General features: G+C 48.4%; 1 protein-coding gene across 3 annotated transcripts in view; it reads right to left on the bottom strand.

Moving 5' to 3' along the window:
* Positions 1-22,986, bottom strand: part of LRWD1 (leucine rich repeats and WD repeat domain containing 1) — a 94,824-nt gene that overhangs the window by 57,520 nt on the left and 14,318 nt on the right. For all 3 annotated transcript variants that reach the window (XM_063956066.1, XM_063956067.1, XM_063956068.1), the window contains exons 2-4: positions 17,721-17,877; positions 9,652-9,886; positions 8,969-9,088 (exon numbers count right to left, since the gene is read on the bottom strand). In XM_063956066.1, coding sequence (XP_063812136.1) covers positions 8,969-9,088; positions 9,652-9,886; positions 17,721-17,800 — 435 coding nt within the window. In that variant the 5' untranslated portion in view covers positions 17,801-17,877. The remainder of the gene's footprint in view (positions 1-8,968; positions 9,089-9,651; positions 9,887-17,720; positions 17,878-22,986) is intronic.

The following is a 22,986-nucleotide window of genomic DNA, read 5'->3' as shown; positions in this document are numbered from 1 at the left end:
TCCTAGCTGTTCTGGACACATAAATCTTCAAAGCCCTGACCACATCCAGGGACTCTGAATCCCCCAAGTCCCGCGTAGCCACAGGCACGACAATAGGTTGGTTCATATGAAAAGATGAGACCACCTTTGGCAGAAATTGAGGACGAGTCCTCAATTCTGCCCTATCCACATGAAAAACCAGGTTGGGGCTTTTATACGACAAAGCCGCCAATTCCGAAACACGCCTTGCAGAAGCCAAGGCCAATAACATAACCACTTTCCAAGTGAGATATTTCAATTCCACCGTCTTGAGTGGTTCAAACCAAGGTGACTTGAGGAAACTTAATACCACGTTAAGATCCCAAGGTGCTACCGGAGGTACAAAGGGAGGCTGAATATGCAGTACCCCCTTCACAAATGTCTGTACTTCAGGAAGAGAAGCCAATTCTTTTTGGAAGAAAATGGATAAGGCCGAAATTTGGACCTTTATGGACCCTAATTTTAGACCCAAATTCACTCCCGTTTGCAGGAAGTGAAGCAGACAGCCCAAATGGAACTCCTGCGTAGGAGCAGTTCTGGCCTCACACCAAGACACATATTTTCGCCATATACGTTGATAATGTTTCAATGTCACGTTCTTCCTAGCCTTGATCAGGGTAGGAATGACCTCCTCCGGAATACCTTTTTCCGCTAGGATCCGGCGTTCAACCGCCATGCCGTCAAACGCAGCCGCGGTAAGTCTTGGAACAGACAGGGCCCCTGCTGCAGCAGATCCTGCCTTAGGGGAAGAGGCCACGGATCTTCTGTGAGCAACTCTTGCAGATATGGATACCAAGTCCTTCGTGGCCAATCCGGAACAATGAGGATCGTTCTGACTCCTCTTAGCCTTATTATTCTCAACACCTTGGGTATGAGAGGTAGAGGAGGGAACACATAGACCGATCTGAACACCCAAGGTGTCACTAGAGTGTCTACCGCTACCGCCTGAGGGTCCCTGGACCTGGCGCAATACCGATTTAGCTTTTTGTTGAGACGGGACGCCATCATGTCTATCTGAGGCAGTCCCCATCGACCCACGATCTGTGCGAAGACTTCTGGATGAAGTCCCCACTCTCCCGGATGCAGGTCGTGTCTGCTGAGGAAGTCCGCTTCCCAGTTGTCCACCCCCGGGATGAATACTGCTGATAGGGCGCTTACATGGCCTTCTGCCCAGCGAAGAATCCTGGTCGCTTCGGCCATGGCCACTCTGCTCCTTGTGCCGCCTTGGCGGTTTACATGAGCCACTACCGTGACATTGTCTGACTGAATCAGAACCGGTTTGTCCCGAAGCAATGCCTCCACTTGGCGTAGGGCGTTGTATATGGCCCTCAACTCCAGGACGTTGATGTGGAGACCAGACTCCAGATTTGACCAGAGACCTTGGAAATTTCTTCCCAGTGTGACCGCTCCCCAACCTCGGAGGCTTGCGTCCGTGGTCACCAGGATCCAGTCCTGACTTCCGAACCTGCGGCCTTCTAGGAGGTGAGCACTGTGCAGCCACCACAGGAGAGATACCCTGGCTCTGGGAGACAGGGTGATCCTTTGATGCATTAGTAAATGGGACCCAGACCATTTGTCCAGTAGATCCCATTGAAAGGTCCTCGCATGGAACCTGCCGAAGGGGATGGCCTCCTACGATGCCACCATCTTCCCCAGAACACGTGTGCAATGATGCACTGAAACCGTTTTTAGCTTTAATAGGTTCCTGACCAGGGCCATGAGCTCCTGAGCCTTTTCCATCGGAAGAAAAACCTTTTTCTGGTCTGTGTCTAGAATCAGACCCAGAAAGGTCAGGCGCGTTGTAGGGACTAGCTGGGACTTCGGTAAATTGAGAATCCAGCCGTGCCCCTGCAACATCCTCACCGACAGCGACACGCTGTCCAGTAACTTCTCCCGAGATCTCGCCTTTATGAGGAGATCGTCCAAGTATGGGATAATTGTGACCCCCTGCTTGCGCAGGAGCACCATCATTTCCGCCATTACCTTGGTGAAAATTCTCGGGGCTGTGGAAAGCCCAAACGGCAACGTCTGAAATTGGTAATGACAGTCCTGTACTGCAAATCTCAGGAACGCCTGATGAGGAGGGAAAATCGGAACATGAAGGTATGCATCCTTTATGTCCAGGGACACCATCCAATCCCCCCCCCCTCCAGGCTGGCGATGACCGCTCTGAGCGATTCCATCTTGAACTTGAACTTTTTCAAGTACAAGTTCAGGGATTTTAGATTCAAAATGGGCCTGACCGAACCGTCCGGTTTCGGGACCACAAACATGGTTGAGTAATACCCCTTTCCTTGCTGGAGAAGAGGAACTTTGACTATCACCTGTTGAAGATACAATTTTTGAATCGCAGTCAACACTAACTCCCTCTCTGACGGGGAAGCTGGCAGAGCCGATTTGAAAAACCGGCGAGGAGGCACGTCTTCGAATTCCAGCCAGTATCCCTGAGAAACAATCTCTATAGCCCAGGGATCTACCTGTGAGTGAACCCAGACCTGGCTGAAAAATCGAAGACGCGCCCCCACTTGAGCTGACTCCCCCCGGGAAGCCCCAGCGTCATGCGGTGGACTTTGCAGATGTAGGGGAGGACTTCTGCTCCTGGGAACTAGCTGCATGCAGCTTTTTTCCCTTGCCTTTTCCTCTGGCAAGGAAGGAAGATCCCAGTACCTTCTTGCTTCTATTGGAACGAAAGGACTGCATTTGATAATGAGGTGCCTTTTTAGTATGCTGCGGGGGGACATAAGGTAAGAAATTCGATTTACCGGCCGTAGCAGTAGAGACAAGGTCCGAGAGGCCTTCTCCAAACAACTCCTCCCCCTTGTAAGGCAACGACTCCATATGCCGCTTTGAGTCGGCATCCCCCGTCCACTGTCGGGTCCACAGGAGTCGCCTAGCAGAAATAGACATAGCATTTATTCTGGAGCTTAGTAAACAAATGTCTCTTTGAGCATCCCACATATACAAAGCAGCATCTTTGATATGCTCTTGGGTCATTAGAATGGAATCCTTATCTAGGGTTTCAAGTGCCGTAGATAAGGAATCTGTCCATGCTGCGATAGCACTACACACCCAGGCCGATGCCATAGCCGGTCTAACGATAGTACCGGAATGTGTGTAAATGTGTTTCATGGTAACCTCCTGCTTACGATCAGCAGGATCCTTGAGGGAAGCTGTATCCTGAGAAGGCAGTGCCACCTTCTTGGATAAGCGTGTCAGCGCCTTGTCTACCTTCGGCGAAGATTCCCATCGTATCCTGTCCTTTTGTGGAAAGGGATACGCCATAAGAATCCTTTTGGGAACTTGTAGTCTCCTATCTGGAGATTCCCAAGCCTTTTCGCACAAGTCGCTTAGTTCAAATGAGGACGGAAAAGTGACCTCAGGCTTTTTCCCTTTATACATGTGTACCCTCGTGTCAGGGACAGGGGGTTCCTCAGTGATATGCAAAGCCTCTTTAATGGCCATAATCATGTAACGAATACCTTTCGCCACTTTTGGCTGTAATTTTGCATCCTCATAGTCGACACTAGAGTCAGTCTCTGCGTCGGTATCTGTGTCAGTGATCTGGGATATGGTGCGTTTTTGAGACCCCGAAGGTCCTGGTGCCACAAGGACAGGCATGGTCTGACTACCTGACTGATCCCTAGCTTCAGCCTTGTCTAATCGTTTATGCAGTAAATTTACATTTGCATTCAAGACATTCCACATATCCACCCAGTCCGGTGTCGGCGTTGCCGACGGCGACCTGACCATCATGCACTCCCCCTCCTCCTTAGGTGAGCCTTCCTCGTCAAACATGTCGACACACACGTACCGACACACTTCACACACACAGGGAATCTCTTTTCTGGAGACCGTTTCCCCTGAGGCCCTTTGGAGAGACAGAGAGAGAGTATGCCAGCACACACCCCAGCGCTATATGTCCCTGGAGAAAAACACAGAATGTTTACCCAGTAGCGCTGCTGTAGTGTATAAACGCCAATAATGTGGCCCCCCTCTACTTTAAAACCCCCTTTCACCGTGTGTCAAGCAGGGGAGAGTCCGGGGAGCTTCCTCTCAGCAGTGCTGTGTAGAGAAAATGGCGCTGGTGAGTGCTGAGGGTGAAGCCCCGCCTCCTCGGCGGTGGGCTTCTATCCCGCTCAAACTTATTAAAAAATGGCGGGGGCTCTTTTATATACATGTACAGTGCCCACCTGTACATGTATATACACTTTTGCCATAGGAGAGGTGTTTTATTGCTGCCCAGGGCGCCCCCCCTGCGCCCTGCACCCTTACAGTGACCGGAGTGTGTGAGGTGTAGCGGAGCAATGACGCACAGCTGCAGTGCTGTGCGTTACCTCTGTGAAGCACCGAAGGCTTCTGCCGCCTGAGACGTCTTCTGTCTTCGTTTCTTCTGGCTCTGTGAGGAGAACGGCGGCGCAGCTCTGGGGTGAACGCCCAGGACGAACCTGTGTTCATTCCCTCTGGAGCTAATGGTGTCCAGTAGCAGAGGAAGCAGAGCCTAACATTTAATTAGGTCTGCTCCTCTCTCCTCAGTTCCTCGATGCAGGGAGCCTGTTGCCAGCAGTGCTCCCTGAAAAAGAGGAAAAATCCTAACAAAATAGCCTTCTAAGCAGGAAACTCAGGAGAGCTCCCTGCAGTGCACCCATTCTCCTCTGGGCACAGTCTAAAACTGAGGTCTGGAGGAGGGGCATAGAGGGAGGAGCCAGTGCACACCCAGAATCCTAAAGTCTTTCTTAAAGTGCCCTATCTCCTGCGGAGCCCGTCTATTCCCCATGGTCCTTACGGAGTCCCCATCATCCTGTAGGACGTTAGAGAAATTTGAACCAGTCGGCGAGAGTGTGTTACCATAAGATCCCCTGAACTTACCACAAACCAGGTAAAACTGCTCTGGGTGGGCGTCCAGTGCCCCCTATGGATTCAAAGAAAAGGAATTACCTGGTAAGTACCAGAATCCTATTTTCTTTTTCATCCACTAGGGGTCACTGGAGTACTCTCGGGACGTACCAAAGCTTCCCCCCGTGGGCGGGAGAGCTGTTTGGCACCTGTAACACTAGGCGGCCAAAGCTAGATGCTGATGCCGCAAACGTATCAAACTTGTAAAAGCGCACAAATGTGTGCACTGATGACCACGTAGCCGCACGGCAAAGCTGCGTCGTAGAAGCCCCACGACCAGCTGCCCATGAAGTTCCCACAGAACGTGTGGAATGAGCTGTTACTGATGTAGGCGGCTGTAACCTAGCATGAAGGTAAGCCTGACGTATGGTCAGTTTAATCCATCTGGATAAGGTCTGCTTAGAAGCTGGCCAACCCATCTTGGCAGCATCATAGAGAACAAACAACGTATCCGTCTTACGAACTGTAGACGTTCGGGATACATAAACGTGTAGTGCGCGTACCACATCCAAAGTTCCAGAATCTTCTGTTAACACAGGAACTACTATTGGTTGATTGATGTGAAAAGATGACACTACCTTTGGTAGGAAAGCGGGATTCGTCCGAAGTTCCGCTCTGTCATCATGAAACACCAAATACGGTGGCTTGCATGACAAGGCACCCAAATCTGAAACACGCCTTGCCGAAGCTAAGGCTAGTAGAAAAATTGTTTTCCGAGTGAGAAACTTAATATCAACTTGTTGTAAGGGTTCAAAATATGAAGACTGTAAGAAATCTAAAACCAGATTCAAGTCCCATGGCGCTGTAGGTGGAATGAATGGAGGCTGTACGCTGAGGGCACCTTGTAGAAAAGTGTGTACAGACGGCAATAGAGCCAATCGTCTTTGAAAGTTATTTGACAAAGCAGATACCTGCACCTTAAGTGTAGATAAACTCAGACCTCCATCTAACCCCATCTGTAGAAATAACAAAAGACGGGATAACTTGAAAGATGAAGTCGGAAACTTCCCAGCTTCACACCAACCTATATAGGCACGCCAAATTCTGTAATAATGAGCTGCCGTAACAGGCTTCCTAGCTCGTAACATGGTTGGTATAACCCGATTCTTGAACGCCCTCTCTTCGTAAGAGGGCGGTCTCAACAGCCACCCCGTCAAACGCAGCCGCGCTAAATCGGGGTAAAGGAACGGACCCTGTTGTAACAGGTCCGGACGTAGTGGGAGCGGCCAAGGATCGTCTGCGAGTAGTCCACGGAGATCCGAGAACCAAGCTCCCCGAGGCCAATGAGGCGCCACTAGTATGACTGTGGCGGACTCTCTTTTGATCCGTTTTAGCAACAGAGGGAGCAGCGGAAACGGTGGAAACAGATACACGAGGCCGTACGGCCACGCGATTGTGAGAGCATCCACCGCCACTGCCCTTTGGATCTCGCGTTCTGGACACATACTGGGGCGTTTGGTGATTGTGGCGAGATGCCATCAGGTCCACTTGAGGGTAACCCCACCTCTGGACCAACATGTGAAACACTTCTGGATTTAATGCCCATTCTCCTGGATGAAAATCCCGACGGTTGAGATAATCCGCCTCCCAGTTGTCCACTCCCGGAATGAACACTGCCGACAAAATCACTTGGTGATGCTCGGCCCAAGTGAGGATTTGAGCTACTTCCCGCATTGCCATGCGGCTTCTCGTTCCTCCTTGTTTGTTGATGTATGCGACCGCCGTCGAGTTGTCTGACTGCACCTGGACAGTCTGAGACCGAAGCATGTGCACTGCTCGTCGTAGCGCATTGTAAATTGCCCAGAGTTCCAGGACATTTATAGACAGCAATATTTCGTGATCCGCCCAGAGACCCTGGAGCTGACAAGTTTGAACTACAGCTCCCCAACCTCTGAAACTCGCGTCCGTCGTTAGAATTATCGGTCGTTTAGGAAAGACGACTACATCATTTGTCAGAGGCTCCTCAGTTTCTGTAAAGGTTAGAGACTGACGCACCGCTCGGATGAGATTATCAACGCCTGGGCTGTCAAAAACCTCAGTATCTGACTGCTGGTCTACTTCGCCCTCCTCCCCCTCATCTTGCGCAATGAGGACCGGCATAGAACCGTCAGAATGCAACATCGCAGAAACAGGTAAATCATATGAAATTTATCCCTTCTACCAAAGGTGGACTTGGACCTTTGGAAAAGCCGAGACCCCACCGGTAGTTCTAGCGGTCTCACCCTAGACTCAGATCTTGCCGCTTCCCGCTGTTGTCGAGCGGCGGCCAGTTCTGATTGCAATCCAGCCATGACAGCTGCTAATGGAGGGTCCGGGGATGACACTGGCATTGAAAACGGAGCCGAAATTGTATTTGTAGTCTTACAGACATTGCAGTGAAACTGCTTTTTAGTTTCTGCTGGTGCCTTACTCATTATGCAGACAGACAACACAATATACAAAGACAGACAACTTGCACGACTCAGTAAAACAGTACTAAGGTGTCTCTCTATATATATATATATATATATCTGGCCAAGAGCAGTGCACGTGACCAGTACTATATGAAATCTGATCCCAAATTCCCACTAACACCCCTGCGCCTCCGGTGGAGTAGAGATGTAGTACAGGAACGTCTGAAATCACAACAGGAAGAACAGGAAGCATGGTTAAAATGGCCACCATGTAAAACAGTGTACAGGGTATAACATTTTTCAAACAGATATAACCTGGGATCATCCTGCTAAAGGCTTAATAGCCTATCTGTCTAATAACCTATGCAGCGTTTCATACTGCTGCTGCTATGGGCACAATCTCCCCCCTTGTGTGTGCTCCCCCCCCCCCCCCCCCCGTGCTCCGTGTACCGCTGCCTATTCCAGCGGGGAGCGGGTACACGGAGCTGGGGACCTTACATGCGATGGCAGAGGGACATGGTAGAGGGAGCCGGGGAGCGGGCATCCGGGCAGCGGATAGCAGGAGACGGGGAGCGCGCTGTATAGCCGTGGAGCGGCGGCTATGTGTGGCAAGTGCGGCCGGCGCGTCTCTGGTAGCGGCGGGAGGCGGCCTACATAGCGTCGACGGGCGCTCACATAGCGGCGGTGTCCTGGCAGCGGCGGCGGGCAGCTCACATAGCGGCGGGCGGCGCTTCCCAGTCGTGTCCCCACACAGCGGGAGCTGACCGCCCCGTCCCCAACATACCTAGACGCCTGTGGTGAGGGGCTATGACGGGGCTTCTTCTGTAAGCTCCGTCCAGCCTTTCCTGCAGGTAGTCCTGCACCTGGCAGTGAGGGAGCTCTTTTCAGAGAGGCCCGACACGCCACAGCTGCTCGTAGCAGCTTCCATGATCCCGGACCAACACCTACTGGAAGGGGGGAAGGTATGTGGAAAATGTAGTTAAAAAAGAAAAAAGCAAAAATAAAAATATTCAAAAGTAGTGTGGATAACCACACAAACCCTGTTGCTAATATGAGCACAGAAAAAACACAGAGGTACTCTGGGATTTGGAGGGGAGGAGAGTTCTAAATTTAAATATTCAGTGCCCTGTTCTTGCTGAAGCCGTCCATATCCCAAGAGTACTCCAGTGACCCCTAGTGGATGAAAAAGAAAGATAAACAATTGCTGCTACCCAGACTCATCAAACATGATCCCATAGTCTTTGGGGTAAATTTACTAAAATGTTCTAAAAATGAAAAGTGGTGATGTTGCTCATAGCAACCAATCAGAGTCGGTCTATCATTTCTCTATTGCATGCTAGAAAATGATAGACAGAATCGGATTGGTTGCTATAGGCAACATCACCACTTTTCATTTTTAGAACCTACAGTAAATTTACCCCTTTGAGTGCAGCACCGCTACAGGAAAGAGATACTGGGGGCACAGTGGTAATACCAGTAGATGAACGGCGGCCGCCAGCGATGACGTGGGAGCACGCATCAGCGCTCATCACTTGTCCATACACACTGGGCGGCTTTGAGCTGAAAGCAGCTTAACACACCAAAAGTGAGCTGCTTTCAGCTCAAAATCGCCCAGTGTGTATGGGCCTTAACTGTAATTTTGATTAAGTATTTTGTGCACTTACCCTGTTGCAGAGCTCTCTGTGGTTGACAAACCTAACGTGATTGGCCCATGAGGATATAGATTTATTATTCAGACGCTGCAGCTTCGGTAGAAGACAACAAACCTTGTAGTTATCACTGATCTAGGGGAAATAAATAGAACTCAAACACATTAGATGAACACCAACATCATCGTAATATAATTCCATTCTGGCAAAACACATCTATAGGTCATGAAATTATTATTAAGTTATTTACATAGAGCACATATTCCGCAGCGCGTTGCAGAGACTATTTCAGTGATTCCTATCAGTCCCTGCCCGTGGGAGTTTACAGTCCATATTCCCTACCACACGTACACACATTAGGGTTATTTTTTTGTCAGAATACAAGTAACCTGCCAGTATGTTTTTGTTGTTTGAGTGTTGAAGGAGAACCAGAGCACTTGAAGGAAACCCACGCAAACATGAGAACATGTAAATCCCACGCAGATGGCGCCTAGGTGGGAATCAAACCAAAGAACTTAGTGCTTTGAGGCAGAATCCACACAATCACTATTTAATTAGTTGGTAACATGACTAGTCTAAGAAAGTGCATTCTGACTGATAATATGTAACACAGCAACGATTTCAGCACTGGCAGAAATGAACAGGATGTTTATGTTCTGGTTATAAATTGTGTTTAAGAAGGTGTTATGAGCACTTACTGTCAGGTAGAGATTCTCCTCATACATAACCTCTTCCAGACTGGGGAACTGCTGCAAAACCGTCACATCTTCAACTTGATTGTCGCTGAAGTCTAGAACCTTGAGATTAGGAAGACTGAGCTTTGCAGGAAGTTCAGACAGACAGTTGTTAGAGATATTCAGCTCCTGAAGAGTCAGCATTTCAGAAAATAGCTGTGGGTCAATATCTTTTGTTTCCAGCTGCATTTTTGACAAGCTGCAACAAAATAAAACTGATTATGAAACATCGACATTTCAATCTATATTTCAAGATTTTCGCCAGGATAAAATGACATACACAGATTCTCACCTTATAAAGGAACACCACGCTTTGGTGACGTCAATTTAATTAATTAGTGCACCTTTCACCAAACTACAAGTATGGTAGGCAATATCAATCAAAAAATAAGATTTTACTTACCGGTAAATCTATTTCTCGTAGTCCGTAGTGGATGCTGGGGACTCCGTAAGGACCATGGGGAATAGTGGGCTCCGCAGGAGACTGGGCACTCTAAAGAAAGATTTAGTACTATCTGGTGTGCACTGGCTCCTCCCTCTATGCCCCTCCTCCAGACCTCAGTTAAGGAAACTGTGCCCGGAAGAGCTGACATTACAAGGAAAGGATTTTGGAATCCAGGGTAAGACTTATATCAGTCACACCGTATAACTCGTGATAAACTTACCCAGTTAACAGTATGAACAATAACAGAGCATCAGATAAACCCTGATGCAACTATAACAATAACCCTTATTTAAGCAATAACTATATACAAGCATTGCAGAAAAAGTCCGCACTTGGGATGGGCGCCCAGCATCCACTACGGACTACGAGAAATAGATTTACCCGTAAGTAAAATCTTATTTTCTCTAACGTCCTAGTGGATGCTGGGGACTCCGTAAGGACCATGGGGATTATACCAAAGCTCCCAAACGGGCGGGAGAGTGCGGATGACTCTGCAGCACCGAATGGGCAAACACAAGGTCCTCCTCAGCCAGGGTATCAAACTTGTAAAATTTTGCAAATGTGTTTGAACCCGACCAAGTAGCAGCTCGGCAAAGCTGTAATGCCGAGACCCCTCGGGCAGCCGCCCAAGAAGAGCCCACCTTCCTTGTGGAATGGGCTTTCACTGATTTTGGATGCGGCAATCCAGCCGCAGAATGAGCCTGCTGAATCGTGTTACAGATCCAGCGAGCAATAGCTTGCTTTGAAGCAGGAGCACCCACTTTGTTGGATGCATACAGAATAAACAGCGAGTCAGTCTTCCTGACCCCAGCCGTTCTGGTTACATAATTCTTCAAAGCCCGGACTACGTCAAGCAACTTGGAATCTTCCAAGTCACAAGTAGCCGCAGGCACCACAATAGGTTGGTTCAAATGAACAGATGACACCACCTTTTGCAGAAATTGCGGACGAGTCCGCAATTCTGCCCTGTCCATCTGGAAAACCAGATAGGGGCTTTTACATGACAAAGCCGCCAATTCTGACACACGCCTAGCCGGAGCGAAGACCAACAGCATGACCACTTTCCACGTGCGATACTTTAGCTCCACAGTCTTAAATGGCTCAAACCAGTGGGATTTCAGGAAATCCAACACCACGTTAAGATCCCAAAGTGCCACTGGTGGCACAAAAGGGCGCTGAATATGCAGCACTCCCTTAACAAACGTCTGAACCTCAGGCAGTGAAGCCAGTTCTCTTTGAAAGAAAATGGATAGGGCCGAAATCTGGACCTGTATGGACCCTAATTTTAGGCCCATAGTCACTCCTGACTGTAGGAAGTGCAGGAATCGACCCAGCTGGAATTCCTCTGTAGGGGCCTTCCTGGCCTCACACCAAGCACATATTTTCACCATATACGGTGATAATTCTTTGCTGTCACGTCCTTCCTAGCCTTTATCAGCGTAGGAATAACTACATCCGGAATGCCTTTTTCCGCTAGGATCCGGTGTTCAACCGCCATGCCGTCAAACGCAGCCGCGGTAAGTCTTGGAATAGATAGGGCCCTTGTTGCAACAGGTCCTGTCTGAGAGGCAGAGGCCATGGGTCCTCTGTGAGCATTTCTTGCAGTTCCGGGTACCAGTTCCGGGTCCTTCATGGCCAATCCGGAACAATGAGTATTGTTCTCACTCCTCTTTTTCTTACAATTCTCAGCACCTTTGGTATGAGAGGAAGAGGAGGAAACACATAAACCGACTGGAACACCCACGGTGTTACTAGTGCGTCCAAAGCTATCGCCTGAGGGTCCCTTGACCTGGCGCAATACCATTTTAGCTTTTTGTCGAGGCGGGACGCCATCATGTCAACCTGTGGCAGTTCCCGTCGATTCGCAATCTGCGTGAAGACTTCTTGGTGAAGTCCCCACTCTCCCGGGTGGAGGTCGTGCCTGCTGAGGAAGTCTGCTTCCCAGTCGTCCACTCCCAGAATGAACACTGCTGACAGTGTGCTTACGTGATTCTCCGCCCAGCGAAGAATTCTGGTGGCTTCTACCATCGCCACCCTGCTCCTTGTGCCGCCTTGGCGGTTTACATGAGCCACTGCGGTGATATTGTCTGACTGACCAGTTGGTCGCGAAGCAGGGTCTCCGCTTGACTTAGGGCGTTGTATATGGCCCTTAGTTCCAGGATATTGATGTGAAGGCAAGTCTCCTGCCTTGACCACAGCCCTTGGAAATTTCTTCCCTGTGTGACTGCCCCCCACCCTCGGAGGCTTGCATCCGTGGTCACCAGGACCCAGTCCTGAATGCCGAATCTGCGAGAAGGTGAGCACTCTCCAGTCACCACAGGAGAGACACCCTTGCTCTGGGGGATAGGGTGATTAACCGATGCATCTGAAGATGTGATCCGGACCACTTGTCCAGTAAGTCCCATTGGAAGGTATGGAACCTGCCGAAGGGAATGGCCTCGTATGATGCCACCCTCCTTCCCAGGACTCGAATGCAGTGAAACACTGACACCTGTTTTAGTTTTAATAGATTCCTGACCAGTGTCACGAGCTCCTGAGCTCTCTCTATCGGGAGATAAACCTTTTTCTGGTCTGTGCCTAGGATCATGCCTAGGAGAGGCAGATGAGCTGTAAGAACCAACTGCGACTTTGGAATATATAGAATCCAGCCGTGTTGCCGTTTCACTTCCAGAGAAAGTGATACGCTGTTCAGCAACTGCTCTCTTGATCTCGCTTTTATGAGGAGATCGTCCAAGTACGTGATAATAGTGACACCTTGCTTTCGCAGGAGCACCATCATTTCCGCCATTACCTTGGTGAATATGCTCAAGGCCGTGGAGAGACCAAACGGCAACGTTTGAAATTGGGAATGACCATCCCGTACCGCAATTCTGAGGTACGCCTGATGAGGTGGATAAATGGGGACATGAAGGAATGCATCCTTTATGTCCCGAGTCACCATAAAATCTCCCCCTTTCAGGCTTGCAATCACCGCTCTTAGCGATTCCAACTTGAACTTGAACCCTTTCAGGTATATGTTCAGGGATTTTAAATTCAATATGGGTCCGACCGAACCGTCTGGTTTCGGAACTACAACATGGTAGAATAATAACCCCCTCCTTGTTGAAGGAGGGGAACCTTGACCACCACCTGTTGAAGATACAATTTATGAATTGCAGTTAACACGGTTTCCCTCTCGTGGGGGGAAGCCGGCAGGGCCGTCGGTGAGGGGGCATCTTCTCAAAGTCCAGCTTGTATCCCTGAGACACAATATCTATTGCCCAGGGATCTAACAGGGAGTGAACCCACTTGTGGCTGAACTTACGAAGGCGTGCCCCCACCGGGCCTAGCTCCGCCTGTGGAGCCCCAGCGACATGCGGTGGATTTTTGTAGAGGCCGGGGAGGACTTCTGTACCTGGGAACTAGCTATGTTGTGCAGCTTCTTTCCTCTGCCCCCGCCTCTGGCAAGAAAGGACGCACCTCGGACTTTCTTGTTTCTTTATTCGAAAGGCTGCATTTGATAATGTCGTGCTCTCGTAGGCTGTGCAGGAATATAAGGCAAAATATCAGAATTACCAGCTATAGCTGTGGAGACCAGGTCCGTGAACCCTTCTCCACACAATCCTCAGCCTTCCAAATGCCTCTTAAGTCAGCATCATCTGTCCATTGCATATTCTACAGGACACGTCAAGCAGAAATCGACATAGCTTTGACTCTAGGACTCAGTATACTCATGTCTCTTTGGGCATGTTATATATATATATATATATCCATCACTTAAGACAGCATCTTTAATATATATATATATATATATATATATATATATATATATATATATATATATATTTCTAAATATACATATATATACATATATATCTATATGCATACTAGGGTCTCAATCTCTGCTGATAAGGTACCTGTCCACGCTGCCACAGCGCTATAAACCCATGCCGACACAATCGCCGGTCTGAGTAGTATACTAGAATGTGCACGCTATCTGCAGGATCCCTGAGAATAGCTAGTGCTACCTTCTGGGTGAACGGGACACCCTAGGGGAAGATTCCCATCACATCCTGGCCCTAGTGGGGAAAGGATACTGCTTGAGAATTTTTTGTGGGAAGCTGCAGTCTCTTGTCTGGAGATTCCCGCTCTTTTTCCTCATGAGAGGGAAATTTACCTCAGCTTTCTTCCCCTTAACATGTGTACCCTTGTGTCAGGGACAGATGAGTCATCAGTGATATGCAAATCATCTTTTATTACAATAATCATATATTGAATACCTTTCAGCCATCTTGGCTGTAACGTTGCATTATCGTAGTTGACACTGGAGCCAAACTCCGTGTCGATATCAGTGTTTATTATTTTGGATAGTGAGCATTGTGAGACTCTGAAGGTCTCTGTGGCATAGGGACAGACATGGGTAGATTTCCTGTCTGTTCTCTAATCTTTTGTGCAATAAATTCACCTCAGCACTTACACATATCCAAACAGGTGTCGGCGTTGTCGACGGAGACACCCTCTCACACACATATTTGCCCTATCTCCTCCTTAGGGGAGCCTTTTACCTCAGACATGTCGACACACACGTACCCACACACCACACACACAGGGGATGCTCTATTTGAAGACAGTTCCCCCACAAGGCCCTTTGGAGAGACAGAGAGAGAGTAGGAATCACACAGTAACTTAGTGTTAACCCAGTAGCTGTATATATTGTTTTTGCACCAAATTTATATGCCCCCCCTCTCTTTTTACCCTCTTCTATTGCAGGGGAGAGCCTGGGGAGCTTCTCTCAGTGGATCTGTGGAGAGAAAATGGCGCTGGTGAGTGCTGAGGAAGAAGGCCCCGCCCCCTCAGCGGCGGGCTTCTGTCCCGTTTCTGTGTAAAAATAATGGCGGGGGCTCGTACATATATACAGTGCCTGACTGTATATATGTATAATTTTGCCAAAAGGTATCTTAATTGCTGCCCAGGGCGCCCCCCCCCCCCCCTGCGCCCTGCACCCTACAGTGACCGGAGTGTGCGGTGTGCTGTGGGAGCAATGGCGCACAGCTGCAGTGCTGTGCGCTACCTTAAGTGAAGACAGGAGTCTTCAGCCGCCAATTTCGATGTCTTCATGCTTCTGCTGCTTCTGTTCTTCTGGCTCTGGGGGGACGGCGGCGCGGCTCCGGGACCGGACGATCAATGTTAGGTACCTGTGTTCGATCCCTCTGGAGCTAATGGTGTCCAGTAGCCTAAGAAGCGCTACCTAGCTGCCGTGAGTAGGTTTGCTTCTCTCCCCTCAGTCCCTCGTAGCAGAGAGTCTGTTGCCAGCAGAAGCTCTCTGAAAATAAAAAACCTAACTAAAATACTTTCTTATTAGCAAGCTCAGGAGAGCTCACTAAAAGCACCCAGCTCTGGCTGGGCACAGATTCTAACTGAGGTCTGGAGGAGGGGCATAGCGGGAGGAGCCAGTGCACACCAGTAGTACTAAATCTTTCTTAGAGTGCCCAGTCTCCTGCGGAGCCCGCTATTCCCCATGGTCCTTACGGAGTCCCCAGCATCCACTAGGACGTTAGAGAAAGATACTATTAAGTTACATACAAGATACACTTTGAAAAACAGACATGATTTTAGATTTATGCGTACATAATTTATTGAATAATAAAGAATAGTAACAACCATACCATCCTATACTAAAACATCACGAACCGATAAACATAAAACAGTGTTCCGTTACCTGATGAATACATTAAATGCAAAAGGGTGGGAAATGCAGCTCTAGCCGTACACAGCCCTCAGTGCCAGATATGCCCTCATACTGCCAGATATGCCCCCACAGTGCCAGATATGCCCCACAGTGCCTGATGTGCCAGATATGCCCTCATGCTGCCAAATATGCCCCACAGTGCCAGATATGCTCTTATGCTGCCAAATATGCCCCACAGTGCCAGATATGCCCTCATGCTGCCAGATATGCCCCTCATGCTGCCACATATGCCCCACAGTGCCAGATGTGCCAGATATGCCCTCATGCTGCCAGATATGCCCCTCATGCTGCCAGATATGCCCCACAGTGCCAGATATGCTCTCATGCTGCCAGATATGCCCCATTATGCTGCCAGATATGCCCCACAGTGCCAGATATGCCCTCATGCTGCCAGATATGCCCCTCATGCTGCCACATATGCCCCTCATGCTGCCACATATGCCCCTCATGTTGCCACATATGCCCCTCATGCTGCCACATATGCCCCCTCCCCAAGTGCCAAATATGCTCCCCCAGTGCCTGTTACTTAGCCCTCCGTCGATCCCACGGAGCGCACAGTGCGCGCCTCTCCTGTGTCCCTCCTGCATCTCCGGCGGGTCTATTAAAGGAAGTGCCGGTTCGTGATCAGAGGTCACGAACGGGTACTTCCTTTAATAGACCCGCCGCTGCCGCCGGAGACACAGGAGAGGCGCGCGCTGTGCGCTCCGTGTCCCTCCTTCACACTGCACTGCCACTGACTCGAGTATAAGCCGAGGTGGCTTTTTCAGCACAAAAAAAAAGTGCTGAAAAAGTCGGATTATACTCGAGTATATACGGTATGTATATAATGTGTATTATATATATATATATATATATATATATATATATATATATACACACACACACACACACACACACACACACACACATACATACACACACACACACACACACACACATACATACACACACACACACTGCGGCTGGATGACTCTGACATGTTATTCAAAAAAATGACACAGTGGAACTCTAAGCTAGCAATAGCACAGACACTAAAGAAATTAGATTGTGCATTCAGACCACAGTATGCAATCTTGTACTTTATAAATCACAAGTACATTTGGGTACACAGTGATCATTCTAGCACCCTGACCTGTCACAACCCGTGCAGTTCATCTTTCCTGCCTAGGGTCACTCTGGTCAGTATCTCAGCGTCAGACCATAATGCGATAGAAGCACCAGAGCAGAACGCAACACCCTAGGCAGAAAAGAGGAACTACATAGATTGTGACAGATGCAGGGTGCTAGAATGGACACTATAGAAACTATAAGATGTCCAATCTGGCTGGCTGGACTGAAATTCTGGTAATGTATGAGAGCAAATGGAAAATCGACTAATTTGCTCCCAAACAGTGAAAAACAGAGAAAAATGTTCAGACAAATTGGCTAAATCAGTTTGATTTAATCAATTTATCCAAACGCCAATTTTTGTCCATTTTCTAGCATACGTTACCAGATTGGACAGATAATTGACCCGGTTTAAACATTTGTGCTTTTATTTCCAGACAATACAGGTGTGCAAAATCAATGCTGTATTCTTAGTACGGAAAAGGATGAGGGGAATTTTCAGTCAATTAAAACCACTGCATCCTGCACGCCATTAGAATAAAACAAATACTATTTGCATGTTTTATATTGGTCATCTAGCCAGAAAATTAAGTAGGGTTAATAATCTGAATACATGTTGTTGTCTGAATAATGTTGATGGATGCACAACAGTTTACAAGTGGTAACATCTTATTTACATACAGAGGTTTGTCTGTGCACAAAGAAATCAAATACGGATTGATTTAAAAAAAAAAAAAAAACACCACAACATACTTGAGGGTCTTCAGGTCCTTCAGATTTTTTGATTTAGGGAGTCCTTTCTTTAACAAAAGGTCTTTGGTTAGTTTGGCCATCACAGACGTCTGCCACTTTCCTCCAAAGAAAAGCAAACTAAGCTTTTTTTTTTTTTTTTTCTTACATCAGCTGGAGTCTGAAAAAAAAAGTAAATTCAGATTAGATCAGGCTGCAAAAAATAGGATTTTAAATACGTACCGGTAAATCCTTTTCTCGTAGTCCATAAGGGATATTGGGGACACATTAGTACAATGGGTATATACGGGGTCCACAGGAGCCAGTGCACTTTAAATTTCTTCCACTGGGTGTGCTGGATCCTCCCCTTTATGCCCCCTCCCACAGGCAGTTATAGGTAAAGCAGTGCCCGAAGGAGAAAGGACATACTTGAGAGAAGGAACATAACAACGAGAAGTGTTGTGAGATTTATACACCAGCACACCATAACATAACCATAACAGCAACGGCTAAACAGGCAACACCTAACAGAGAACCTGCACAAAGTCACAGCACAGAGGTGGTCATTCCGAGTTGATCGCTAGCTGAATTTGTTCACAGCGCAGCGATCAGGCTAAAAATCAGCAGTTCTGCGCATGCTCATGCGGCGCAAAGCGCATGCGCGTCGAACGGGCACAACGAACAATGCCCTTTTGCACAGGGTCTAGTGATGCATTTCAGTCGCACTGCTTGTCGCAGAGTGGTTGACAAGAAGTGGGCCTTTCTGGGTGGTAACTGACCATTTTCAGGGAGTGTGCGGAAAAACGCAGGCGTGCCTGAGAAAAACGCAGGCGTGGCTGGGGAAACTCAGGCGTGGCTAGCCGAACGTGTTTGGGACATCAAATCCGGAACTGAATAATCTGAAGTGATCGCAAGTGCTGAGTAGGTTTTGAGCTACACTGAAACTACACAAAAATATTTTGTAGTCGCTCTGCGATACATTCGTTCGCACTTCTGCTAAGCTAAAATACACTCCCAGTGGCCGGCAGCATAGCGTTTGCACGGCTGCTAGAAACTACTAGCGAGCGATCAACTCGGAATGACCACCAGAGGCGGGCGCCCAATATCCCTTATGGGACTACGAGAATAGGATTTACCGGTAGGTATTTAAAATACTATTTTCTCTAGCATCCATAAGGGATATTGGAGACACATTAGTACGATGGGGGATGTCCCAAAGCTTCCAGAACGGGCGGGAACGTACGGAGACATCTGTAGCACCACCAGGCCCAGGTAGCGGCTCGGTACAGTTCCAAGGCCGAGACTCCACGGGCAGCTGCCCAGGAAGAGCCCACCGATCTAGTAGAGTGGGCCTTTAGAGACTTAGGAACAGGTAAGGCTGCCGACACATAGGCCTGTTGGATAGTAAGTTGAATCCTATTAGCAATGGACTGCAACCCTTTTTCTGCGCATCATAGAGCACGAACAAGGAATCAGCCTTTCAGATCTGAGCTGTCCGCTTGATATAGATCTTCAAGGCACGCACAGCATCCAATGCCTCCAGAGGAGCGTCAGAACAGGATGGAACCACAATAGGTTGATTCAGATGAAACGCTGAAACAACCTTTGGCAGGAACTGCTGTCTAGTCTGGAGCTCCGCTCTGTCCTAGTAAAAGACCAAATACAGACTTTTATACTATAAGGCCCCCAATTCTGAGACACGTCTAGCAGAAGCCAGGGCCAGTAACATCACAGTCTTCCACGCGAGGTACTTGTCTTCTATAGTCATCAGAGGTTCAAACCAGGAGGACTGTAGAAATCGTAATACCACATCCAAATCCCAAGGAGCCATAGGCAGCACAAACAGAGGTTGGATGTGAAGCACCCCTTGCAAGAAAGTCTGAACTTCAGGCAGTATAGCCAACTTCATTTGGAAGAAGATGGAAAGAGCTCAAATTTGAACCTTAATGGATCCCAGACGTAAGCCTTGATCCACTCCAGCCTGCAGGAAACGAAGAAATCTTCCCAAGTGAAAATCGGCAAATGGATATGTGCATTCCTTGCACCAGGAGACGTATCTCCGCCAGATATTATGATAGTGTTTTGACTTCACAGGTTTTCTGGCTTGCACCATCGTGGCAATGACCTTTTTGGAAAGTCCCTTGTGAGCTAGGATGTTCCGCTCACCTTCCATGCCATCAAACTAAGCCGTTGTAAATCCGGGTAGACAAACGGTCCTTGTTGAAGATCTCTTCTGAGTGGTGGAGGCCAAGGGTCTTCAACAGACATGTCCAGAAGATCCGCGTACCACGCTCTCCGGGGCCAATCCGGGGCAAGCAGAATTGCTTGTACTCTTTGTTGCCGGATCCTCTTGAGCACCTTTGGGATCAACGGAATCAGAGGAAATATGTAGACCAGCTGGTAAGGCCAAGGCGACGTCAGTTCAACCACTGCGCACGCCTGAGGGTCTCTGGTTCGCGAGCAATAAGAGTGAAGTTACTTGTTGAGGCGAGACGCCATCATGTCAATCTGGGGGCAACCTCACCGGTCGATGATCTGTTGAAAGACTTGAGGATGTAGGCCCCACTCCCCTGGGTGGAGATCGTGGAAGTCCGCCTCCCAATTGTCCACTCCCGGAATGAAGATTGCGGACAGTGCTAGTGCATTTCTTTCCGCCCAGAGGAGTATTCTTGATACTTCACGCATGCAGGCTCTGCTTTTTGTCCCTCCTTGTCGATTGATGTATGCCACAGCCATGGCGTTGCCTGACTGTACCTGGATTTCTTGATCCCAGAGCAGAAGGGAGGCCTGAATCATGGCATTGTAGATAGCCCGAAGTTCCAGGATGTTGATCGGAAGTAGGGCCTCTTGGGCAGACCACCAGCCCTGGAACTGCACCCCTTGGGTGACAGCCCCCTATCCTCTCAGACTCGCATCCGTCGTGAGGAAAATCCAATCCTGAATTCCGAAGCGTCGACCTTCCTGGAGATTGGAAGACTGCAGCCACCACAGGAGGGAAATTCTGGCCCGGGTGACAGTTGAATCATCCGGTGCACCTGAAGATGGGAACCGGACCTCTTGTTCAGGATGTCCAGTTGAAAGGGTCTGGCATGGAACAATCCATACTGGATGGCCTCGTACGAAGCTACTATCTTTCCCAACAATCTAATGCAAAGATGAATTGAAACTCGAGTCGGTCGGAGAACCAGGCAAACCATTTCCTGGAGAGTTCTCACTTTGTCCTCTGGGAGGAACACTTTCTGCGCTATAGTATCCAGTAGCATTCCCAGAAACAGGAGCTGCTGAGATGGCTCCAGGTGGGACTTCTGTAGATAAAGGATCCACCCGTGTTGTGACAGAATGTGTATACTGCGATCTATATGGAGCAGTAGGAGCTCCCTGGAACTTGCTTTTATCAGGAGATCGTCAAGGTAAGGGACCACGTTGACCCCCAGGACCCTGAGCTGGAACAACATTTCCGCCATCACCTTCGTGAACATCCTCGGAGCTGTAGATAGGCCTAAGGGTAACGCCTGGAACTGGTAGTAATCGTTGAGCAGGGCGAACCTCAGATAGGTCTGAGGAGGAGGCCAAATCGGGATATGGAGGTAGGCGTCCTTGATATCCAGGGACACTAAGAATTCCCGACGTTCCAGGCCTGCGACCACTGCTCTCAAAGATTCCATCTTGAATTTTAAAAACTTTAGGTAAGGATTCAAGGACTTCGGATTCAAAATTGGCCTCACAGACCCATCTGGTATTGGCACAACGAACAGACTGGAGTAGTAACATTGTCCTTGCTGTTGCAGGGGTACTGGAACAATGACCAACTTTGTGATGGCCTGTAGTAGCGTAACATGCATATTTTCCAAAGCTCATAAGCTTGATATGAAAAACCGTTGTGGAGGAGCACCGTCGAACTCCAGCTTATAACCCTGAGAAATAAGGTCCCTTACCCAGGCGTCCTAGCAGGAACTTTCCCAGATGTGGCTGAAGTGACGTAACCGGGCTCCCACCTCGAGATCCTCCCGGGGTGGGTGGGCACCGTCATGCTGAGGTCTTTGCAGAAGCTGAACTGGTGCTCTGTTCTTGAGAGCCAGCAGCGGCTGGTTTCTTCGGTTTACCCTTGGTGCCTCTAGCTGCATTTGATGCACCTCTGGCCCAAGATGGAACTCTAGTGGACCAAAAGAACAGAGTAGACGGTCCCGGATAGGTACTAGACGTACCTACCCGGGACCATCTACTCAGATCTTTTGGTCCACTAGATTTTCGATCTAGGGCCCCGAAGGAAGCCCCCAAAGGAAGAAACGCGGATTTCCCAGCAGTAGCTTTGGAGACCCATGTGTCCAATTTGCCTCCGAAGAGCCATTCACCTGTAAAGGGAAGAGATTCCATATTGTGTTTGGAGTCAGCGTCTGCAATCCACTGACGCAACCATATTGCCCTGCATGCTGACATAGCCATAGCAGTGGTTCTGGCAGAATCCTGGACTGAATCCTCTGCATATCTCCACTGAGAAATCCTTCAGTTTAGCAGCTGCTGTACTCTGCATTGGACATTACCCAGATAAGGTACTGTGGATTACAACCTAACTTTGGCTACATCCAGCCCCTCACTTAGACATCATCCACCTCTGTTCTCTGAGCTACAAATAACTGACTTATTGCATTAATCTACTAATATCAGTATATTCAGGCTCTGAATTGCTGAAGGCTCACTGTTTAAAATCAGGATCCATTTCCAGGACATGTTATCACTTCTACCCCCACAAAAAAAAAAAAATCTACTTCAAAGGCCTCTCACACTGAGACTTTTCACACCTAGACAGTAGGAATTGGCTTCTAACACCTTTTCAAAAGGCTGCCTATCCTAGGATAATTGACTAAATCAGCAGTTATTTTATTTATTACTTGCTTCAAATATACACAATAGGTTATAGCAATAACTTTGTTCATAATCCCATTATAATTTTGGATCACATACCGAATTGGGGGAAAACAAAACACAAAAAGGAAAAACAAAAAAACAAAAAACAAACACTGCTTTCTCTCCCTCTCTCATCATCATATGCAGTTCAAATTTATAGTAATCTGTCATTGATGACCAAATGTATACGTATTGCTCCAGCTTCATTCTTTCACTCCGCCCACCACGCTCTGCAGTTCCTATCACACCATCACAGGCTTCTATTCTCCAATCCCTTGGCATTTTAAAAAGAAAACACAGGCGCATTCGTGGGAAGCGAGCAGGCCGGAAATGTATTTCCCCCGGTAACCATCTAAGTCCTTTGACCACCTGCTCACCCCCCATA

This window comes from Pseudophryne corroboree, chromosome 2 (genome assembly GCF_028390025.1).
Source record: "Pseudophryne corroboree isolate aPseCor3 chromosome 2, aPseCor3.hap2, whole genome shotgun sequence".
Taxonomy (NCBI): domain Eukaryota; kingdom Metazoa; phylum Chordata; class Amphibia; order Anura; family Myobatrachidae; genus Pseudophryne; species Pseudophryne corroboree.
The sequence above is the reverse complement of the archived record's forward strand: the minus strand, read 5'-3'. Positions and strand labels throughout refer to the sequence as shown.